Source organism: Podarcis raffonei, chromosome 2 (assembly GCF_027172205.1).
Source record: "Podarcis raffonei isolate rPodRaf1 chromosome 2, rPodRaf1.pri, whole genome shotgun sequence".
In the NCBI taxonomy this organism is placed as follows: domain Eukaryota; kingdom Metazoa; phylum Chordata; class Lepidosauria; order Squamata; family Lacertidae; genus Podarcis; species Podarcis raffonei.
Genome location: NC_070603.1, coordinates 16395909 through 16414028, shown reverse-complemented (window position 1 = coordinate 16414028; position 18120 = coordinate 16395909). Strand labels below are relative to the sequence as shown.

The 18120-nt window shown below is 44.9% G+C and overlaps 1 protein-coding gene across 6 annotated transcripts in view; it reads left to right on the top strand.

The window, feature by feature from the left end:
* LIMA1 (LIM domain and actin binding 1) overlaps positions 1 to 18120 on the top strand; it is a 70376-nt gene that overhangs the window by 48876 nt on the left and 3380 nt on the right. For 5 of the 6 annotated variants that reach the window (XM_053375095.1, XM_053375097.1, XM_053375096.1 and 2 more), the window contains 5 exons: positions 418 to 572; positions 4576 to 4683; positions 9843 to 9891; positions 11553 to 11668; positions 16848 to 16981. In XM_053375095.1, coding sequence (XP_053231070.1) covers positions 418 to 572; positions 4576 to 4683; positions 9843 to 9891; positions 11553 to 11668; positions 16848 to 16981 — 562 coding nt within the window. The remainder of the gene's footprint in view (positions 1 to 417; positions 573 to 4575; positions 4684 to 9842; positions 9892 to 11552; positions 11669 to 16847; positions 16982 to 18120) is intronic. The other variant, XM_053375094.1, reaches the window with a different exon arrangement.

Genomic DNA, 18120 nt, shown 5'->3' with positions numbered 1-18120 from the left:
TTTACCTTAGGTAAAGGTAAAGGGACCCCTGACCATTAGGTCCAGTTGTGACCGACTCTGGGGTTGCGGCGCTCATCTCGCTTTACTGGCCGAGGCAGCCGGCATACAGCTTCCGGGTCATGTGGCCAGCATGACTAAGCCGCTTCTGGCAAAATCAGAGCAGCGCACAAAAACGCCATTTACCTTCCCACCGGAGTGGTACCTATTTATCTACTTGCACTTTGACGTGCTTTTGAACTGCTAGGTTGGCAGGAGCAGGGACCAAGCAATGGGAGCTCACCCCGTGGCGGGGATTCGAACCGCCGACCTTCTGATCGGCAAGTCCTAGGCTCTGTGGTTTAACCCACAGCGCCACCCGCGTCACTACCTTTTTACTTTACCGACTAGTAATGACAACTGTCTGCTCTCGTGTTCTAGGTCATCCGCTGTGTACCTCTCCGACATCGAGCCTGGAGAAAGCAGAGAGCAGGAAGAATCAGGAGATGCCTCGCTTGTCGGAAACGTCCATCAAGGATCGGCTTGCTAAGTACCAGGCAGCTGTCTCTAAGCAGGGAAGCTCTGGTGGTCTTGTGGTAGGTCCTCCCTTTCCTATAACTGGCCGGCTGTTGCTTTACCAGAGCCCATTGCATGAGGGGTGACTCCAGCGAAGGCTGATCTTGTTTGGAAGAACTTGTTTGCAATACTTGGCTCCTTGAGGAGTGGCGTTGGTGACTTGTACAATGCATATTATACAGTGCTTGTAGGTTGTTTTAAAGCTGCTGAAAGGGTTTTCAGACACCCCTCTTCCTCCTGCTTTTGGAAATGCTACTGTCTCTTGGTTTGCATGTGCCTAGTGCTCTGCCTCTGAGGATCTCTGCATGCATTCGGAAACCAGCCTGGCCATCTTGCTGGGAGCATGTGTATGGGGGAAGCCAGGTGCAAAACGGTGATGTGACTTGCCCAAAGCCTTGCTATCTTCTCTCTCTCTTGCTCTCTCTCTCCCCTTTTTTCCTGGTTCATTGTATGGTGTTTTACGTAATCAATGGATTCATCTTCTCCCTGTATGACACCCACCCCCGGCTCCAAGCTCCAATTCATCCATAACAATGTTATTTGTTCATGCTGTGCTTCTGTGGCTGATCTGTACTTGGCTAGACAAATATTTGAACAGGAGATGGAATAGAGGCTGTAGAGCAAATTTTCCTTCAAGGGGAAAATTAGCAGGAGCCCCAGGTTTCCCGACTTGGGGGTGGGGGTACTGTTTTGTTCAAAATTGGAGACTTGTGGTAGCTTTGTGTCCACAACCCAGTTTCCTCCCAGACTCATGATAGCTTAGCCACTGCTTTTATTTTTCTGGATTAAAAAGGGAAGCATGTGTCACATTTTGAGGTGAAAAAACTAAAAAAAGTGTAAAAAGGTAAAGGGACCCCTGACCATTAGGTCCAGTTGTGACCGACTCTGGGGTTGCGGCGCTCATCTCGCTTTACTGGCCGAGGCAGCCGGCGTACAGCTTCTGTGTCATGTGGCCAGCATGACTAAGCCGCTTCTGGTGAATCAGAGCAGCGCACGGAAACGCCGTTTACCTTCCCGCTGGAGCGGCACCTATTTCTCTACTTGCACTTTGATGTGCTTTTGAACTGCTAGGTTTGCAGGCGCAGGGACCGAGCAACGGGAGCTCACCCCGTCGCGGGGATTCGAACCGCCGACCTTCCGATCGGCAAGTCCTAGGCTCTGTGGTTTAACCCACAGTGCCACCCGCGTCCCTAAAAAAAGTGTATGCAAGAGTAAAAAGGGGAAAGCGACATGCTTAGAAGAGCCCACACCCTCTTCATCTTCCCCACAGATTGCTGATGTGACTTGAGCAGAGATGTGGGGCCGTATCCAGCTACTGCGTCCTGCCTGCGCATGGATTTCCGCTTGTGCAACAAGATTTCCTCCCTCCCACTGTCTGTGCCCTGCACCTTCCCCAGTTCTGCTCCAGAGAGTTGGGGTAACCCCTATTACAGATTTAGGGGTGGATGCAGAACGGGGGAGAATGTTTTGTTGCGCAAGCGGAAACGTTCCATTAAGTGCTGTGTTCGATTGCACCCACAGTTGGCAACCTCCCCTTGCCAGGGGCAAAGAACCCTGCTGTCTCAGGGATGGTGGAAGGATCCAATTGACTTCCAATACAGAGCATATATTTCTTTATTTAAAGCAGTTGCTATGCTGCTTAACACCATAGTTTCAAAATCAGAAAAAAAGCTGGCTTTGCTGAATTTTTTTTTTTTTTAAAGGCTTTCACTAGGCAGCTGAAGTTCAGTACAAAGAGAGGGGCCTGTTTGATCTTGGCAATGAGGTTGTTTCGTAGAATTGGGCCGATAATACTGAGTACATGGCTCTTGGTGGATGTGTCTAAGCCATGTGGGGGCCCACTAACAGTGACTCCCCCAAAGACTTCTGCGATCATGCAGGGATATAAGGGATCAGATGGTCTTAGTGGTATACCGGACTCACAATAAGAGCCTTATAAATCACTACAATAGCCTTGAATCTGGCCAGTGTATATGGTACTTGATTTTAAACACAGGAGTTATGTAGTGGCAGTAGTCTGTCCCCCATCTATCTCCCCGCAACATAGGCTAATGGGAAAGGAGGCAAAGCCGGAACAATAACTCATACAGAGATACAGCAGGCAGACTCCTTTGGATGGGTATTGTGTATGCAAGAGCCTCTAATAATGAATTCTATTGTTTGTTGTACGCTGTTGTGACCCTGCACACAATTTGAGCATCGTAAGCAGGTAAACACAGCACAATCTAGATTTCATAAGCACTAGGGAAGCTGGTCTTCCCTTCTGCCTCTCTTGCACTAACAGGGAATTCTCTGAAAATTCTTAAACTTCTCAAGTTTGCTGCAGCTTGCAATGGGCAGGTTCACCTCTCTGACACAGGGGCTTTCTTCTTTTTGCCATATGCAGCGCCGTATTTCTGATGCTCTAGTTCAGTAATTGAAAGGAAATTAATGGCATGGGTAATTGCACCTTGATTAACAAATCTGCTTAACTACTAACGGCTTCCCTCTGCTTTGCCTTCAGTTTCTTGCCTTGCTTTCTCAAATAACAGGTGTCAGCAGTCTGTTGGCTTCTAGGGGGTGAATTGGTCAATGCACAGAGCCTCTTAAGCACATGATTGTGTCCAGATTTTTAATAATAATGGCAGAAGAGGCTGAGAATCCCAGATCAGAAGCAATCTTGGGGCTGAACTCCTCATTACACAGAAATGTGCCTAGCAGGATCCCAGGGACCCCTTGTAAAGGAAAACAGTGTTTGTGTGTTTTTTGCGTTTTGGGGGGGCGGTGTTATTTCTCCACTGGAATAGTGGTGGTGGTGGGGTGCTTAACCCTTTACCTGCCAGCAGCTTTTCTGCTGTATCTTCCACTCCATGGGACTCCAGGTCCATTTGCCTTTGTGATGGAGCTGAGATTTGCTTCTGAGCATCAATGGGGTGGGTTTTCTAGGAAAAATAAAAAAGAAAAATCAGGCTAAGTTGCCTAGGGTAATTGGCACCAGAAAAACCCCCAACTCAATTTGAATGGGAAAAATCTTCTGATGCCCTGATCCAATTTAGTAAATGAAAATAAAATAAAAATGCTAAAGATTTTGCAGCTGCCAAGCTTGTCTAATAATGCATTTGCAGCTGGTATCTAATGGTTGTTACTTAAAAGCTCTCCGCCATGCGTGGAAGGCAACAAATGTTTGGCACACCAGCTTTAGAAAGGCAGAGCTGCTTTTGTAGTTGTTTTCTGCAGTTGTTTTGGCTGTGTGATTTTGCCCATATGCATAATCAGGGTTTTTCCCCAGCCAGAACTCACTGGAACTCGGTTCTGGCACCTCTCAGGTGGGTGCCATTGCCATTATAAGAGAACAAGGGAGGTGTTCATGGTGAGTTCTGGCATTTCTAGAAGAATAGCACTGTGCATGATTGCCGGAACGTAACACCCATGTAAGATGTAAGTCGACTGTACATGCAATAGCTAGTTAAATTGGATGGTAAGCTACTTTTTTTAAAAAAACAAGGCAATAAAATGAAATAAAAGCATGCTTTGTATGGAACCTGTATTAACAGCGTTCAGGAGACTGGAAGGCAATGTTTTTAAACATTTCCCCTTGCTTGATGCAAGGTTTTTGGATCCTTTTGTTTGAATTTGAAGGGGATGCATGCTTATTTAACGACTTCTCTGCTAATTTGTGGTAAAGCCTGACAGCTGGCTTGGGTCAGAGTTCAGTGTCTTATTTTGTGAAGACTATTAGTAACAGTTGCTGTGTAGGATAAATAACAGCTCTGGCCACCTAAGAGCTTCATCTAGTAAGGAATAAGGCCTCTCTGGGAAAACACTCTAATGTGTTGATAGAAACTGCTGTATCTTGACACTCAGGGCTCCAGTGTTGTTGTTTTAAAGCCACTTTAAGGATACGATTGAAGGGTGGTATAAAAATACTTCCATTTCCATTGTCCTATAACATATCCGACTTTCTCAAGAGACTTGAGTGAGCTCTCTCCCTGCCCCTTAAGGACTTAAAATATACAAATGCTCAAGTGCTTTGTCATTCTGTAGAGTGAGACTCAAGCCATTGAAAGCGAAGATAAGAGCTACAATTGTGAACAGAAGGAGAACTTGCCACCGTCCTCAGAAGATATGTTTCCCCAGCAGGATGGGGAGAAGGTAAGAGATGGATCGTGTTGGGTGAAGATCAGAACAACTTCGCTTGGGAGTGGAACTTCTTGGAGAGGCACACCCGGAACACTGTAAAACCGCAACATCTGGAAACTCGAGTTGTATCTGCTGATGTAAATTGATTGCAGGCTGTGCTGAGGTTCTGACTATAACATCATGGAAAACAGCATTGAATCTAAGCCATTGAATCTATCTGTAAAGCATGCTAGGGTTCATATCCTTTTTTTCCTCCCCTTAGCACCGGCTACCTAAAACTACATTCCAGCGTTGTACAAGTGCAACAGGACTTCACTTTCTTCTCTGCCACCTACCCCTGCACTCCCTCAATCTGCTTGGGGAGAGTTCCTTATTATAATTATTATTTATTGAATTTATACAACACCCTATACCTGGGGTCTCAGGGCGGTTCACAGAATAAAATCAAAACAGCAACCAAATACCGCCTCCCCAAAAAAACACTTTTTAAAAGGGCATAGGATGTACATCGGATCAACCAAAGGCCTGGTTAAAAAGGAGTATTTTTGTCTGGCACCTAAAGGTGTATAATGAAGGTGCCAGGCGAACTTCTCTAGGGAGAGCATTCCACAGATGGGGATCCACTTCAGAAAAGGTCCGTTCTTGTGTTGCCACCCACCACACCTCTCAAAGGAGGGGGCACATGAAGAAGGGCCTCAGAAGATGATCTCAGGGTCCGGGTAGGTTCATATAGAAAGATGCGGTCCTTGAGGTATTGCGGTCCTGAGCCGTTTAAGGCTTTATAGGTCCCTAATTGTCTGGAGCAAATTTTGAGGGGTGGGAGGGAGGATAAGAAAGCAAAGTCCTGTTGCATGAGTGGAAGTCAGTTCTGCTTGCACACAGATAGTATTGGATATAACCCAAAGGTTGCTAGGTTAATACTGAGTAGCATCCTGTCTTTGTCACCGAAAAATTTACTGCTCCATAGAAACAAAATGTGAGCTACAGCGTTCTTCCATATCAGAATGTTAAAATCTTATTTCTATCTGTATGTTTTGCCTTGGGTACTTTTCAGGGTGGCTGGGTATCTAAATCTTGCACAGTATTCACTTGTTGCAAGGGGGTTTTCTGTGCAGGATATGTTTCTGGCGGACTGTTTCCTTTTGCTAACTTTGGGTAAGTCACTGAGACCAACACCTCTGTCTTTCCTTCCTCTTCCCACCCACCTTTTGTTAAATTGGGAGTGGAAACTCTCTGTCTCTTCTGTAAGTGGATGTTTCATCAGAAGTGGATATCCTCAGCTGGAAAATTCTAAGCAGAGATGCAAAACACTAGAGATTTTAGTGCAGTCAGATACTGGAAATGGTGTGAAACATCATTTACTCCTGTCATTCAACGTGTGCAAAACACAATGATTGAAATCCTGTGTACATTTAGGCTGCCTAAACCCCACGCACCTGGGAGTAAGCACCATTGAATTCAGTAGGGTTTACTTCTGAGTAGTCATGGTTAGGATTGTGCTGTAACTGTGCACTGGATCGCAGCTTGAGGTTCGAACTCTCAACCATGTGCAGTTTTCACCCTCACCTTAAGTTCTTTGGATTCCCAGAACCAGTGTCTCTTCCATTCAGTGAGTTTTGGTATTTAAACTCCTTTTTCACTTTTTTACAGCAGAACTTCCCACAGAAAGTGGGAGAAGCTCCCTAGCCCTGCATTAAATCTCTCCCCTGTCCTGCAATTCTGCCCCTGCTTGCTTTTATCATTTCAAAAATAAACATCTTGAAGCCCAGTTTTTGTGCATCTTCGATGATTAATTTTGGGGAGTATGTACAAGTCCGTTTCAAATGCTAGTAATTTGGGATGGTGCGCGTGTATTAGCTTGACTTTTGGAGAGCTATTGGCAGCTTCCTGATTCTCACTGGGCAGATCCTCTCAGGCAACTGTTTTAAATCCTCTGCTGGTTAACCTCTTCCCCAATAAAAGGTGAGCTCACTTAAACACACATATTGAACTCCATAGTAATTCCTGTCTTTGTTCCCTTTTCTGCAGCTAAATGGATGGTCTGAATGAAAGGCCTCTTCCTGCGGATTTGAAAGAGTGAATAACTCTTACGTTTATAGGCATTATTTCCTCCCTATGGTAGGGTTGCCATATTTTGAAAAGCAGACAGCAGGAAAACCCCAAAGGAAGACTCCCAAAACTGTTGAGCTTTTCTCTCTTAAAATATGCCAAAAAACCCCCACAATTTTTCGATTGGCTGGCCCAAGATCCAGGGCAAAGCGCTGCCTTTCAGAAATTCCCCTCCGACGTCAATTCCGCCTTTGAAATCCCGGTAACATCTGGGAAAATCCAGGCATATGGCAGCCCTACCGTATGGTGACTAAGCACTTGCTTGATGGGCTGATGAGCACATGCAAGAACGCTGAATAGACTGGGGTGAGGTGGGGTGGGGGTGAGAATGTGTTGGCACTTGTCTTTTCAAACACCCATGTAAAACGTGTTGGCCTTCTGTCCTAGCTGGACGTGGGAAATGAGTGGAAACATTTCATAAGCCTAGCCCATGTGCTTATTTGCACACACACTCTTTAGTTTGCATGCAGAAAGAAGTGCTTTTTGGGTTCCCCTGGTATCACAGGAGTATCACCCTTTTGCCGGGAGCTCCCTGACATTGTCGAATGCTTAGGGATCTGTTCCCAAAACGAGTCAAATGAGCACAGTGTGTTTATCCCAGCTTATGTGCTTCCTAACTAATTCTTAACAGTTCTGTTGCTCGGAATGGGGCTTCCAGTTGTTAGTAGCATCTAGCTAATTTACACCATTAAGCTTATTATGGCGTATTTAGTTCCTTAGTGTGAGCAGCCTTAAGCTGCATTTTATTTAATAGAGCAGTCTTCCCTCCTAGAGGAGGGAAATGGCAGTCTTGTGTTATGACTCTAGCCCCTTCTTCCTTATAATTGCCCTGAATTCAAAGAAAAGCAAATGTCTGTAGCAGAAGCTGCTGCTGAGGGGATGGCGGCTTGGAAAATGTCCACATATAGGCAGGATACAAAGCAGTATCAACTATAATATAATAGTATATAGGAATCAAGAGATTCTAGCAGTGTTGTGGGGGCCGCGATGTAGGGTTTTATTCATGCAGCTGACCCTGCGCCTACCTGGGAGATAGCTCAATTGGTAGAGCGTGAAACTTTGAATCTCAGGGTTGCGGCATCAAGCCCCACGTTGGGTAAAAGATTCCTGCATTCCAGGGGGTTGGTCTAGATGGCAGTCATGGTCCCTTCAGACTCTACAATGACTCTGTGTGTTAACAGCTTGGAGAGGCAATTTCCTGTAGCCTGTAGGTGCGTAGTAAAGATACAGCAATACCTGTACTTCTGGGTTTTGGAGCACTGTGGTAGCATGGCAACCATAGCTAGAGGTTAAAAGTGATCAGTTTGCTCTCTCTCTCTCTCTCTCTCTCTCTCTCTCTCTCTCTCTCATTAGAGCATCATGGGATGCTTTGAGGTAGCCCAGTATTCAAACCAGTGGCTATATGCCTAAGATCCTAGATTTAAGAAGGTAATGGTAAAGGACCCCTGGACAGTTAAGTCCAGTCAAAAGCGACTATGGGGTTGTGGCACTCATCTAGCTTTCAGGCCAAGGGAGCCGGCATTTGTCCACAGACAGCTTTCTGGGTCAGGTGGCCATCATGGCTAAACCGCTTCTGGTGCAATGGAACACCGTGACGGAAACCAGAGCGCGCGGAAATGCCGTTTACCTTCCCGCTGCAGCGGTACCTATTTATCTACTTGCACTGGTGTGCTTTAGAACTGCTAGGTTGACAGGAGCTGGGACAGAGCAACGGGAGCTCACTCCATTGCGGGGATTCAAACCACTGACCTTCTGATCGGCAAGCCCAAGAGGCTTGGTGGTTTAGACCACAACGCCACCCGCATCCCAAATTCCAGGTTTAGGTGTGTAGGGAAGGCCCTTGTACATTGAGAATCTTCTCTCAGCAGCAGCTGTGTCTGCAGTGGATAATCCACTGGGAGAGGCATGCTGTTGGGCCTTCTGATGGATTGAGGGCATTTCCAATTATCTATCTTGACCTCAAATCCTTAGTATAGTTGAGGCAATTTTTTATCTCTGGGTCTGTAGATTGGATAATCTCAACAGTCGTCAACCTTATCCAAGGAAGATCTCTTTGTAGCTCATAAATTCACATGTCTCCTGCCCTCTTGGTAGCGTAGTCTTCTAAGGCGGAAATGGCTACAGCTGCTGTTAGACTGTTTTGAGGCCAACCACTTTTTAGGTCTTCAAAGACATTTTGTTGGTGAAAATAGGACAAAGCTGGCTTTTAAAAACACATTGCCACAGCGATGAGAAACAAAAACAGCAGACATCTTTAATTTTCAAAGGGCCAAGAATTTGCTTAAAAAATAAAATTTGGTACATGGCTTTGAGTTCCTTGTTCATTCAAGCAGTTACACTTTCTCTGAGATGCTATAGTAAAGAAATGCAGTGTTTCCCAAAGTTGGGCCTCCAGCTGTTTTTGGACTACAATTTCCATCATCCCTTATCACTGGTCCTGGTTGCTAGGGATCATGGGAGTTGTAGTCCAAAAAACATCTGGCGACCCCAGTTTGGGAAACAGTGTTGTACAGTGGACTCAGAGGTTTCTTTCAGCTGATAGAGTGACTTCATACCTAAGTAGGCAACACAGACATTTAAATCAGTGCTGTCATCTTTAAACACCTGTTACGCTGTTGAGGTTGGCACCGAGGGACAGGTATGGTCCTGAATTTGTTGTTGAGCCACCTGGATTTGGCTCTGCCCCAGCAGTGATAATATCAAGATGAAATGGCAATGAGAAGGCACTTAGGACAGGTGAAACTATGGTCTCTGCAAATTAGGAGCTTCAGTGGATGAATCATTTCCCTTTCCACCCTACGTTAAGGCAACTGAAATGTAGAATCTAAGGGCTTTTGGGCGACACAGATCTCTGAGTTGGATGTGGCAAAGTTTCTGTGTTCTTCGCATCTGACCACCGTCTGCCTTGCGCTGTACACATCTTATTGGCCTGTTTCAGTTGTGCCTTGTCTAAATATTTCTTCTCTTTAATATATTAAACAATAATGGTGTGTTGAGAGCAGACAAGTGAGGATATTCATGTACTGAAGAACTGATCATTTATATGTTCCCCCCTGCTACAGATTTCCATAGTAGATGGTCTGAATTCCAGTCTCTGCGAAGATGGCACTCGTAAGTTTTTAATCCCTCCCCTGCAATAAGAAATCGACTCATATTTCACTTGGCTTTTGGTGTCTGGGTGTAGATTAATAATAATAATAATAGCTTTATTGTCAATGTACAACCTGTGTACAATGAAATTAACCGAATGAAATAGCTGCTTTGTCTTCTGAAATCATAGATTCCAGAGGTGGTGGCAGCCCTCCAATAAACCAGTCATTTTTGCCTCCTGGATATTTCTAAATCTGGATGTTATGGCAGGCATAGGAGCCAACTTCTAGGGGCTGAAGGGTCTTTGCCCCCCTCCTAAAATATTTGAGGGGGCTGCCCCCCCCGGTTGATGAGCACTGCCATTCAAATAGTGTCTGTGCATCATGTCGTGTGATCGATTATCCAGGGCAGGGCTTGCTTCCTCCCTCCCCGCACTAATATTTTATTCAAGTTGGCCACCCCGAAGGCAGGAGGCAAAGTATTCTTCCAGTATGCAGTGCTTTCCCATTTCTGCTGCTAAGAGAGGAAATCTAATTCTTTTACAGAATTTTGTAGAATTGGTTGAAGTGACAATTTCTTTTTTTCTTTTCTTTTTTTAAAATGCTGTTAATATTTTTCTTCCACTGCCTGTACTTCTGCATATGCCCACCTCAGGCCTGTCTCTTTCTCTGCACCCTCTTCCATACTGTTAAAGTTTGTGGGTCGTAAATCCTTTGACCCACTGAGTCTGCTGCAACGGCCCTGCGATAAATCTGAATTTATTGTCACTCCGACAACCTTCAATGGCGCCCACACGCTTCCACTCGCGCGCTGCCACTCTTCTCAGTTGCCGGATAATAGCAGAGTTCACATACAGCGTAAAATGGCTTGTCTGTGTTGACGTGGTGTCTTCAATAACTCAGCTCGACACCAGTGCTTCTATTCTAACACTCTTTATTTAGAAGCATAGCAAACAGAAAAGAAAACCTACAGAATCTAGCTGCATGTTCACAGCTTTCTGCCTCTAACAAAAATGAAACTACCTTGCTCATATTCTCAGACAGACTGCTCTCCAAAGAGAGCTCAGCCCCCACAGACCACAGATCAAAGGAAAATGCCCGGGTCATGTGGGCAATGCACCCAGTGAATCAGAACGCTTCTGGAGTGTTAACTGTGCAGAACCACAACACATACGAAGTTTCCTATTTTCCTGAAAATCAGTTTTGGCCACATTGTATGACAGAAACATGCAAGCCAGCCACACTCGTTCCAAGTGTATTCTTATGAATGGTTGCTGATGGATCTCACAGGACTTTTGGATGACAAATTCCAGACAGTGGGCAGGTTTTCAGACCTAGATTATACCTCTGACCCCCTTATTTAGCTCTGCAGACATTTCAGTCTGCCCCACCTCACCTAAGTATCATCATCCTTTTACGTGTTAAGAAAATAATTCCCTTTGGGCCAAAATGTTTGAAGCCCATTATGCTCCAGTATTTATCTCAAAGGGGTTTCCATTTGTGAAGAAAAGGCAGCTGAGACTATCTTTGAATTGCTTGCATCTGGTTTTCCGTTTGTTCCAAGTGAGATCAGTTGCCCATCCTGCGCTGCATTTAGTTGTGCTGTCCTCGATTCAGGATGTAAACAAAATCCTTTGAGTTTTAAGTGGCGGGTACTAATAAGATTATCTTCCCCTCTTCTAGCTGGGTTCAAGTTCCAGAAAGAAACGGAAACCCCGAGGTCTCTCTATGCCAAACAACAAAGTCCCGATTCTAGAGCATCTAGCCAGACAGACACCTCTCCCCCAAAAGCCGTGAAGGTAGGTACAGTGGATAGCTTTTTTCGGTAGCAGTGGTCAACACAGGAGAAAAGCGAGTGGGTCTCTGCATGCGAAGCATTGGATATTACCAGTTCTATTTTTCTAGGAAAAGAGGAGCTGGAACTCACCAGGAACGCCTCCCTTGTTCTCTTAGAATGGCAATAGTGCCCACCTGAGAGGTGCCGGAATTGAGTTCTGGCGAGTTCCGGCTTGCGGGGGGGGGGAAGCCCTGGATACAACCCTCAGTTTGAAATATGCAAGGAACTTCAGAGAAGGAAAACAAAGCATTCTGTGCAATGGTTCTGTGAGCCCTTCAAAACTTAGAAGCTGAAGATCTGCTGATAGGAGCCATAAAAATGAGAGCCAGTGTGGTGCAGTGGTTAAGAGCAGTGGACTCGTAATCTGGTGAACTGGGTTCGCGTCTGCGCTCCTCCACATGCAGCTGCTGGGTGACCTTGGGCCAGTCACACTTCTCTGAAGTCTCTCAGCCCCACTCACCTCACAGAGTGTTTGTTGTGGGGGAGGAAGGGAAAGGAGAATAGAAATAAAAGATCCCCCGCCAAATGTCTTGAAAAACCATAATTATTCCAATAGCTCAGTCGTGCAATTAATTGAAATAATTTATTGAGAACAAAATAACTCATATTATGACATTCAGCACCATTGTTATGTCTGTATTTTGTAATAAAATGGTGCCAGTAGCATTTAGATTACCTATTGCACTGTGAACAAATTTTTCCTCCCATAAACATTACTCACATTTTCTAAAGCCAGTTGCACAAAGGTGTTTTTATAGATGCTGAGTTATAAGCAGCAAGAATTCTGGCTGCCAAAATCATATTTATCAGTTACATATCTTATACCAGTTAACAGAGCCACCTTTGAAAAGAGGACTTAGTTCTTTCCAGGCATTTATTGGGTAAAATGTTCAGATTGTGAACAGAGTGTGGTGAAGAACACAGCACATGATATTAGCCCGCTAGATGACATGCCTTAGGAGAGCGAGAAAAATTCTCAGGGATGATTCACACCCCGGCCAGCACCTCTTTAATCTTCTACCCTCAGGCAGGAGATATAGAGATATAGAAGTATAATCCGCCATACCAATAAGCTAAGAAACAGTTTCTATCCATGGACTGTTAGGCTGCTGAACGGAAAATAATATAGTGCAACTTACTTTCAGGGTTGGTGTGTTGTGCGACAAGCACACAGACTGCAATGAGATTGAGTGTGTTGGGGGGAGGGAGGTTCGGTTAATTTCATTGTACACAGGTTGTACATTGACAATAAAGGTATTATTTAAAACTGTAAACTACTTTGGGTGCCCTAGCAGATAGGTAAATCCAATAAATAATAGCTTTCCCTAAAAAATAACATATTCTGAAAAATAACGTATTCATATATACATGAAAGTAACTGATTTTGCTGTACATCTCTGACAGTCCGTAGTACCGAAATCAGATATTTTCTTAATCCTTGCTGGTGTAAAGCACCGCCAATATGCAGCTTTACATTTTTTCTTTAATTGTAATTTTATAGATTTATGTGTTATATACTTACAAATATATCACCAGTTTTTGTTATTAATAATCAGATGTTTTGCTCACTTTCCCAACTCTGCCTCAACTCCTAACAGGGTGAATCAAAATAAACCAACATTTTTGGTAGTAAACCTTTCCTTTGAATATTGATGGTGAATAAAATTTCAGTTCTTGTTAAACTTCCTTACATGAATAATTCATCAAACTCAAATATGTGCATTTTAGTAACTAGGTTTTTTAAAAAATGTTTGGGCAATTAAGACGGTTGTAGTCAATATTCCAGCATTTTAGCCCAAATGCCATCATGAGATAGTAAACTTGGATTGTCTATATACTTTCGTGTGCGCACATTTTGCAAAATTGCTACCAATCCTTGCAGCTGTAAAATGATGCTATAGATAGAATACCTTGATCTTGTGCAGATCTACATTTCCCGCAGATTTTAATTATACTTGATTGAATTCTGTGCCAGGCAGTGGGGGGGACGGGGACAAAAGGGTGTGTTTGCTTTTTGAGTAGGGAACTGTTAATTCACTGTACAACTTGCGAGCAATCCGTAAGGCCTTCTGCTTCCCTTTCCATATTGTAGATGAAGTGTACAAAATTCCAATGCTTGGTTCATGATTATTCAGAACTGAATGTTTATCATCTTTATACTATTTATTGCTTAAAAGAGACCTTTCCTCCTTGATCTTTTGCAACTTAGTTGTTGGCTGAGTATGTTTCTCGTAGTGTAAATATGAGAGTGTTTTTGTCCCAGGGAACATCTTAGTACGCTTTCACTCCAGCCCAGAGATGTGTTTATAAATAGCCATTTGTCTTTTCCAGCTTCTGTTTCCTGCTCCTGGTTCCTAATCTCTACTCCTCCCTTTTTAATGTGAGCTCGACTCTCGGCTTTCTTGCCTGTTCTCCTCCTCTTTTTATTAACCGGACTTCACACCCTTCCACTGTAGTTGCTAATCGTAGCGTGCTTGGAAAAAGAAACTTGCCTCTACACACCCCAAAACCTTCCTCCATGGTTTTTGCATGTAAGTTGGACGGGGAATTTATGCTGCTGCAGCAAATGCTAATGTCTGGTTCCCAGATGCGATTGGGGAAAAACTAGTTTTTGACAGCCAAGCAACATTGCCTGAATTCTTTCTTTCATTAGAGGGATCTATATTCCATGCTGCTTAAATTATCCTGTTAATATTGAGATTTTACTGATTATCAATGCAACAGAAGGTGGTGGTTTTGTTTTAAAAGGAAAAGCAGGTATGCCTTTGCAAGTTTGGAAAATCATCCCTGGGCTGATCAAACCAGCGGCGTAGCCTAAGAGGTATTGTCCGTATGGCAGCACAATAAATCTGTTAGGTTTGTAGCTGCTGTCCCTATGTATTTGCCTGGGTAACACATTCAACTTGCCAGGCGGAATGCATGCTTGAAAGTTTCATATGGGATTACCTGCATCAGCTGCCACCTTTTAAAAAAACACTTGAAGTTCCAGGCTTCAAAGCTTTTTCAACATAAGTAGATTTTTTAAAAAAATTTAATCCGGGGCATTTAACTATATTAGCTCCTGTTTGGAAGGTAAAACATGTAATCAGGGCTGTTTCAGCCTGCCCACCTAAGCTAAGAGCCATATCCTCTGCTACTTCTGCTCTTTCAGTCTCTCAGATTGTACGCATTTTGTGTTTTTGTGAGCGGAGGCAGATCTAGCACCCTCCCTGTATTCAATCCAAACGTACTTTTCCTCCCCAGGGGGTGAGCTCTGGAGAAGGCAGGCTGGGGGAACAGTTCCTTGAAGCAGAAAGATGCAAATGGATCGGCTTCCCTGCGATTGCCATTTGGCAGCTTTTCATTTAAAAATAAATAAATAGAAAAGCGGCTCCCCTTCTAAATTCGAGAAACGAACGGAAACGTGGTCCCACCCATATGCCGTACATTTAACGCACTCTTCTGCCACTTTAACAGTCACGGCTTCCCCCAAAGAACCGAGAAGTTGGAGCCCTTGGAGGAATCTTCCGACAATTCTTGGCCCCTTTAACAAACTACAGTTCCCAGCATTCTTTGGGTGGAGCCAGTACTGTTGAAAGTGGCAGGAGTGTTTTGAATGCAGGATGTGGGTGTGGCCCGTATAAGAGTTTTGCGGCCGTTTAGAAAGGGGAACAGCCAACTTTGAGCACATGGAGAGGTGAGGGTGCTCAGTACGCTGGCATGCCTTGCCTTTTCAGTTTTGAATCTGATCTGCCACATCAGCAGATGAATACAGCGTGAACTTGCTAGATCTGTCTTTCTCCTTTTAGATTTGAGTGCCGCTGCCCACTTTGACTTTGCCTTCCCTCCTGCATTTCCTAACCCCCATCAACTCCTATAGAGAGACTGAATGAAGATGGGTGCAAATTATGGGTGCTTTAGATTGGAGGGGTTGTTTGGACAGCCAGTTCCATGTTTCCTAAACCTACCGTATTTTTCGCTCCATAAGACGCACTTTTTTCCTTCTAAAAAGAAAGGGAAAATGCCTGTGCGTCTTAAGGAGCGAATGCACTGGACCGGAGCCATGGCTCCCGTCAGTCAAGCAAAGTGGGAGCCGCTTACAGGGCTTCTGTCCCACTTTGCGCGGCTCTAGCTTTGCTTGCTTTACAGCGAGCCAGGAGGAGGCAGGCGATTCAGAGCCAGCAGGCGCTTTTAAAAGCGGTGTGTAGCCAGCAACAGATGCAGCAGCCTCAGCTAGCAAAGGTCTGCGCGCTCCCTAAATGGAGCAATGAGGCTGCAGAGGGACAGCAGGACACAGGAGGGGTTGGATCAGGAAGGATAAAATTTAAGCAACCAGCAGCAAAAAAAACCCCCAACCTCGAGCTCTGAGCCACGAGTGCAGTGAAAATCAGGAGGTAAAATAGGAAGCCTGCTGGGGACTGGAAGGCAGGGGATGAGGGAGAGGGGGAAATTATGCAAATCCCCCCGCGTCTCAGCTGATCTGCTGGCTCCTTGAGCGTGCACACTAAACAAACATACAGCTCCTGTCCCTCTCAGTCTTACTCTGATATACCAGTAGCTTATTAAATAGTTTAGTACAACATTTGATTCAGAATATTTTTTCCCCTGTTTTCCTCCTCTGAAAATTAGGTGCGTCTTAAGGTCAGGTGCGCCTTATGGAGTGAAAAATACGATATTTTGTGTTTTAATTTTGGACTGGCTCCAGAAATATCAGCACAAGATCTGGGTTAGCTGGGTGGTGTGCTGGCAACCCCTGGCATATTGGCTTCGGAATAGGGACGGGGAAATGTGTGGCTCTCAATTCGTTGCGCTACAATAATGTTTCACTACAACTCCCACCATTCCTAATCATGAGCCATCCTATTGGGGCTGATGGAAGTGTTGGAACGCAACAACATCTGGAAGGCAACATGTCCCCCTTATTTTCTTGAGAACAGCGCTTCTCAAGCTTGGGTCTCCAGCTGCTTTTGGACTACAGTTCCCATCTCCCCTGACCACTGATCTTGCTAGCTAGGGGTGATGGGAGTTGTAGTCCAAAAACAGCTGGAGACCCAAGTTTGGGAAACACTGCTTCAGAAGGAGGCTCTGCTAGGATTGACTGTCAGCCTTGTTGGGAGTCTTGCATTGAACCCTGTACTACTTGCCAACTTTTCTTCCGCCAGAAGTTCCAGTTGCCGGCTAAGGAAAGTTGTGTTGCGTGTAAGAAGACTGTCTACCCAATGGAGCGTCTCTTTGCCAACCAGCAAGTATACCATATCAGCTGTTTCCGCTGTTCTTACTGCAACAGCAAACTCACGTAAGTCCTTCGGGGAGAGCCCACTTCTTTTTTATATATAAAAAAGGCTACTTTAAGATTAACTCTCTAGTGTGGGTTAGGAAACGGCAATGTTTAGGTGCTGAGAAAAGCAAGGTGGGCATTGGTTTTCAGGTGGTTCTTAAGAGTGCCAAAGGAATCTACAACCCAAGGATGTACCGTATTTTTTGCTCCATAAGATGCACTTTTCTGCTCCCAAAAAGGAAGGGGAAATGTGTGTGCGTCTTATGGAGCGAGGAGCGAATGCAGACTGCGCAGCTTTCGCTGAAGCCAGGAGAGCTCTCCTGGCTTCAGGGATAGTCGCCCGAAGCCTCCTGAGCACAGTGGGAGCGCTCCCACTGCGCTCAGGAGGCTTTGCGTTGCTTTCGCTGAAGCCAGGAGAGCGAGAGGGGTCAGTGCGCACCGATCCCTCTCACTCTCCTGGCTTTGCTTTGCTGGAGAGGCGCTGAGCAGCTTTCCCTCTCTGCGCAGCGCCCCTTCAGCGAAGCGGGAGGAGAAATGGAAGGGGCTCCATTTCTCCTGCTGCTTTGCTAAAGGGGCACTGCGCAGAGCGGGAACGCTGTGCAGCGCCCCTTCAGCGATGTGGGAGGAGAAACGGAGCCCCTTCCTCCCACTTTGCAGGAGAGGCGCTGGGCAGAGAGGGAGAGAATATTTTTTTTCTTGTTTTCCTCCCCCAAAAACTAGGTGCGTCTTATGGTCGGGTGCATCTTACAGAGCGAAAAATACGGTACTTCTGCATACGACACAATAAAGCAGGGAGAGTGTCCTGCACACACGCAGCCGAGGAAGGTTAAGGGCCGATAGTTAATTCTTTATTGACAAAAAAAGCACACTTCTTTTCTTTAAAAAGTTATTTACTTGATTTTTCAGATTAAAAATTTACAATCACATATCCAACATCCAACATAAAAACAAGATTCCAAAGAATCTCCTGGACTTCCCTCCTCCCCTTTGTGGGTCCTATTGTTAATCATTTCCTCCTGCATCTTTTATGATAATCCAAATCTTTTACCTCTCCATTGTGTCCAAAACCCACCATTAAACTGCAGTGTTATTCCAATCCTACTGACAATTTTAACTGTTTACAATGGCTTTTAAGACCAGTTATATATTTTCCTGAT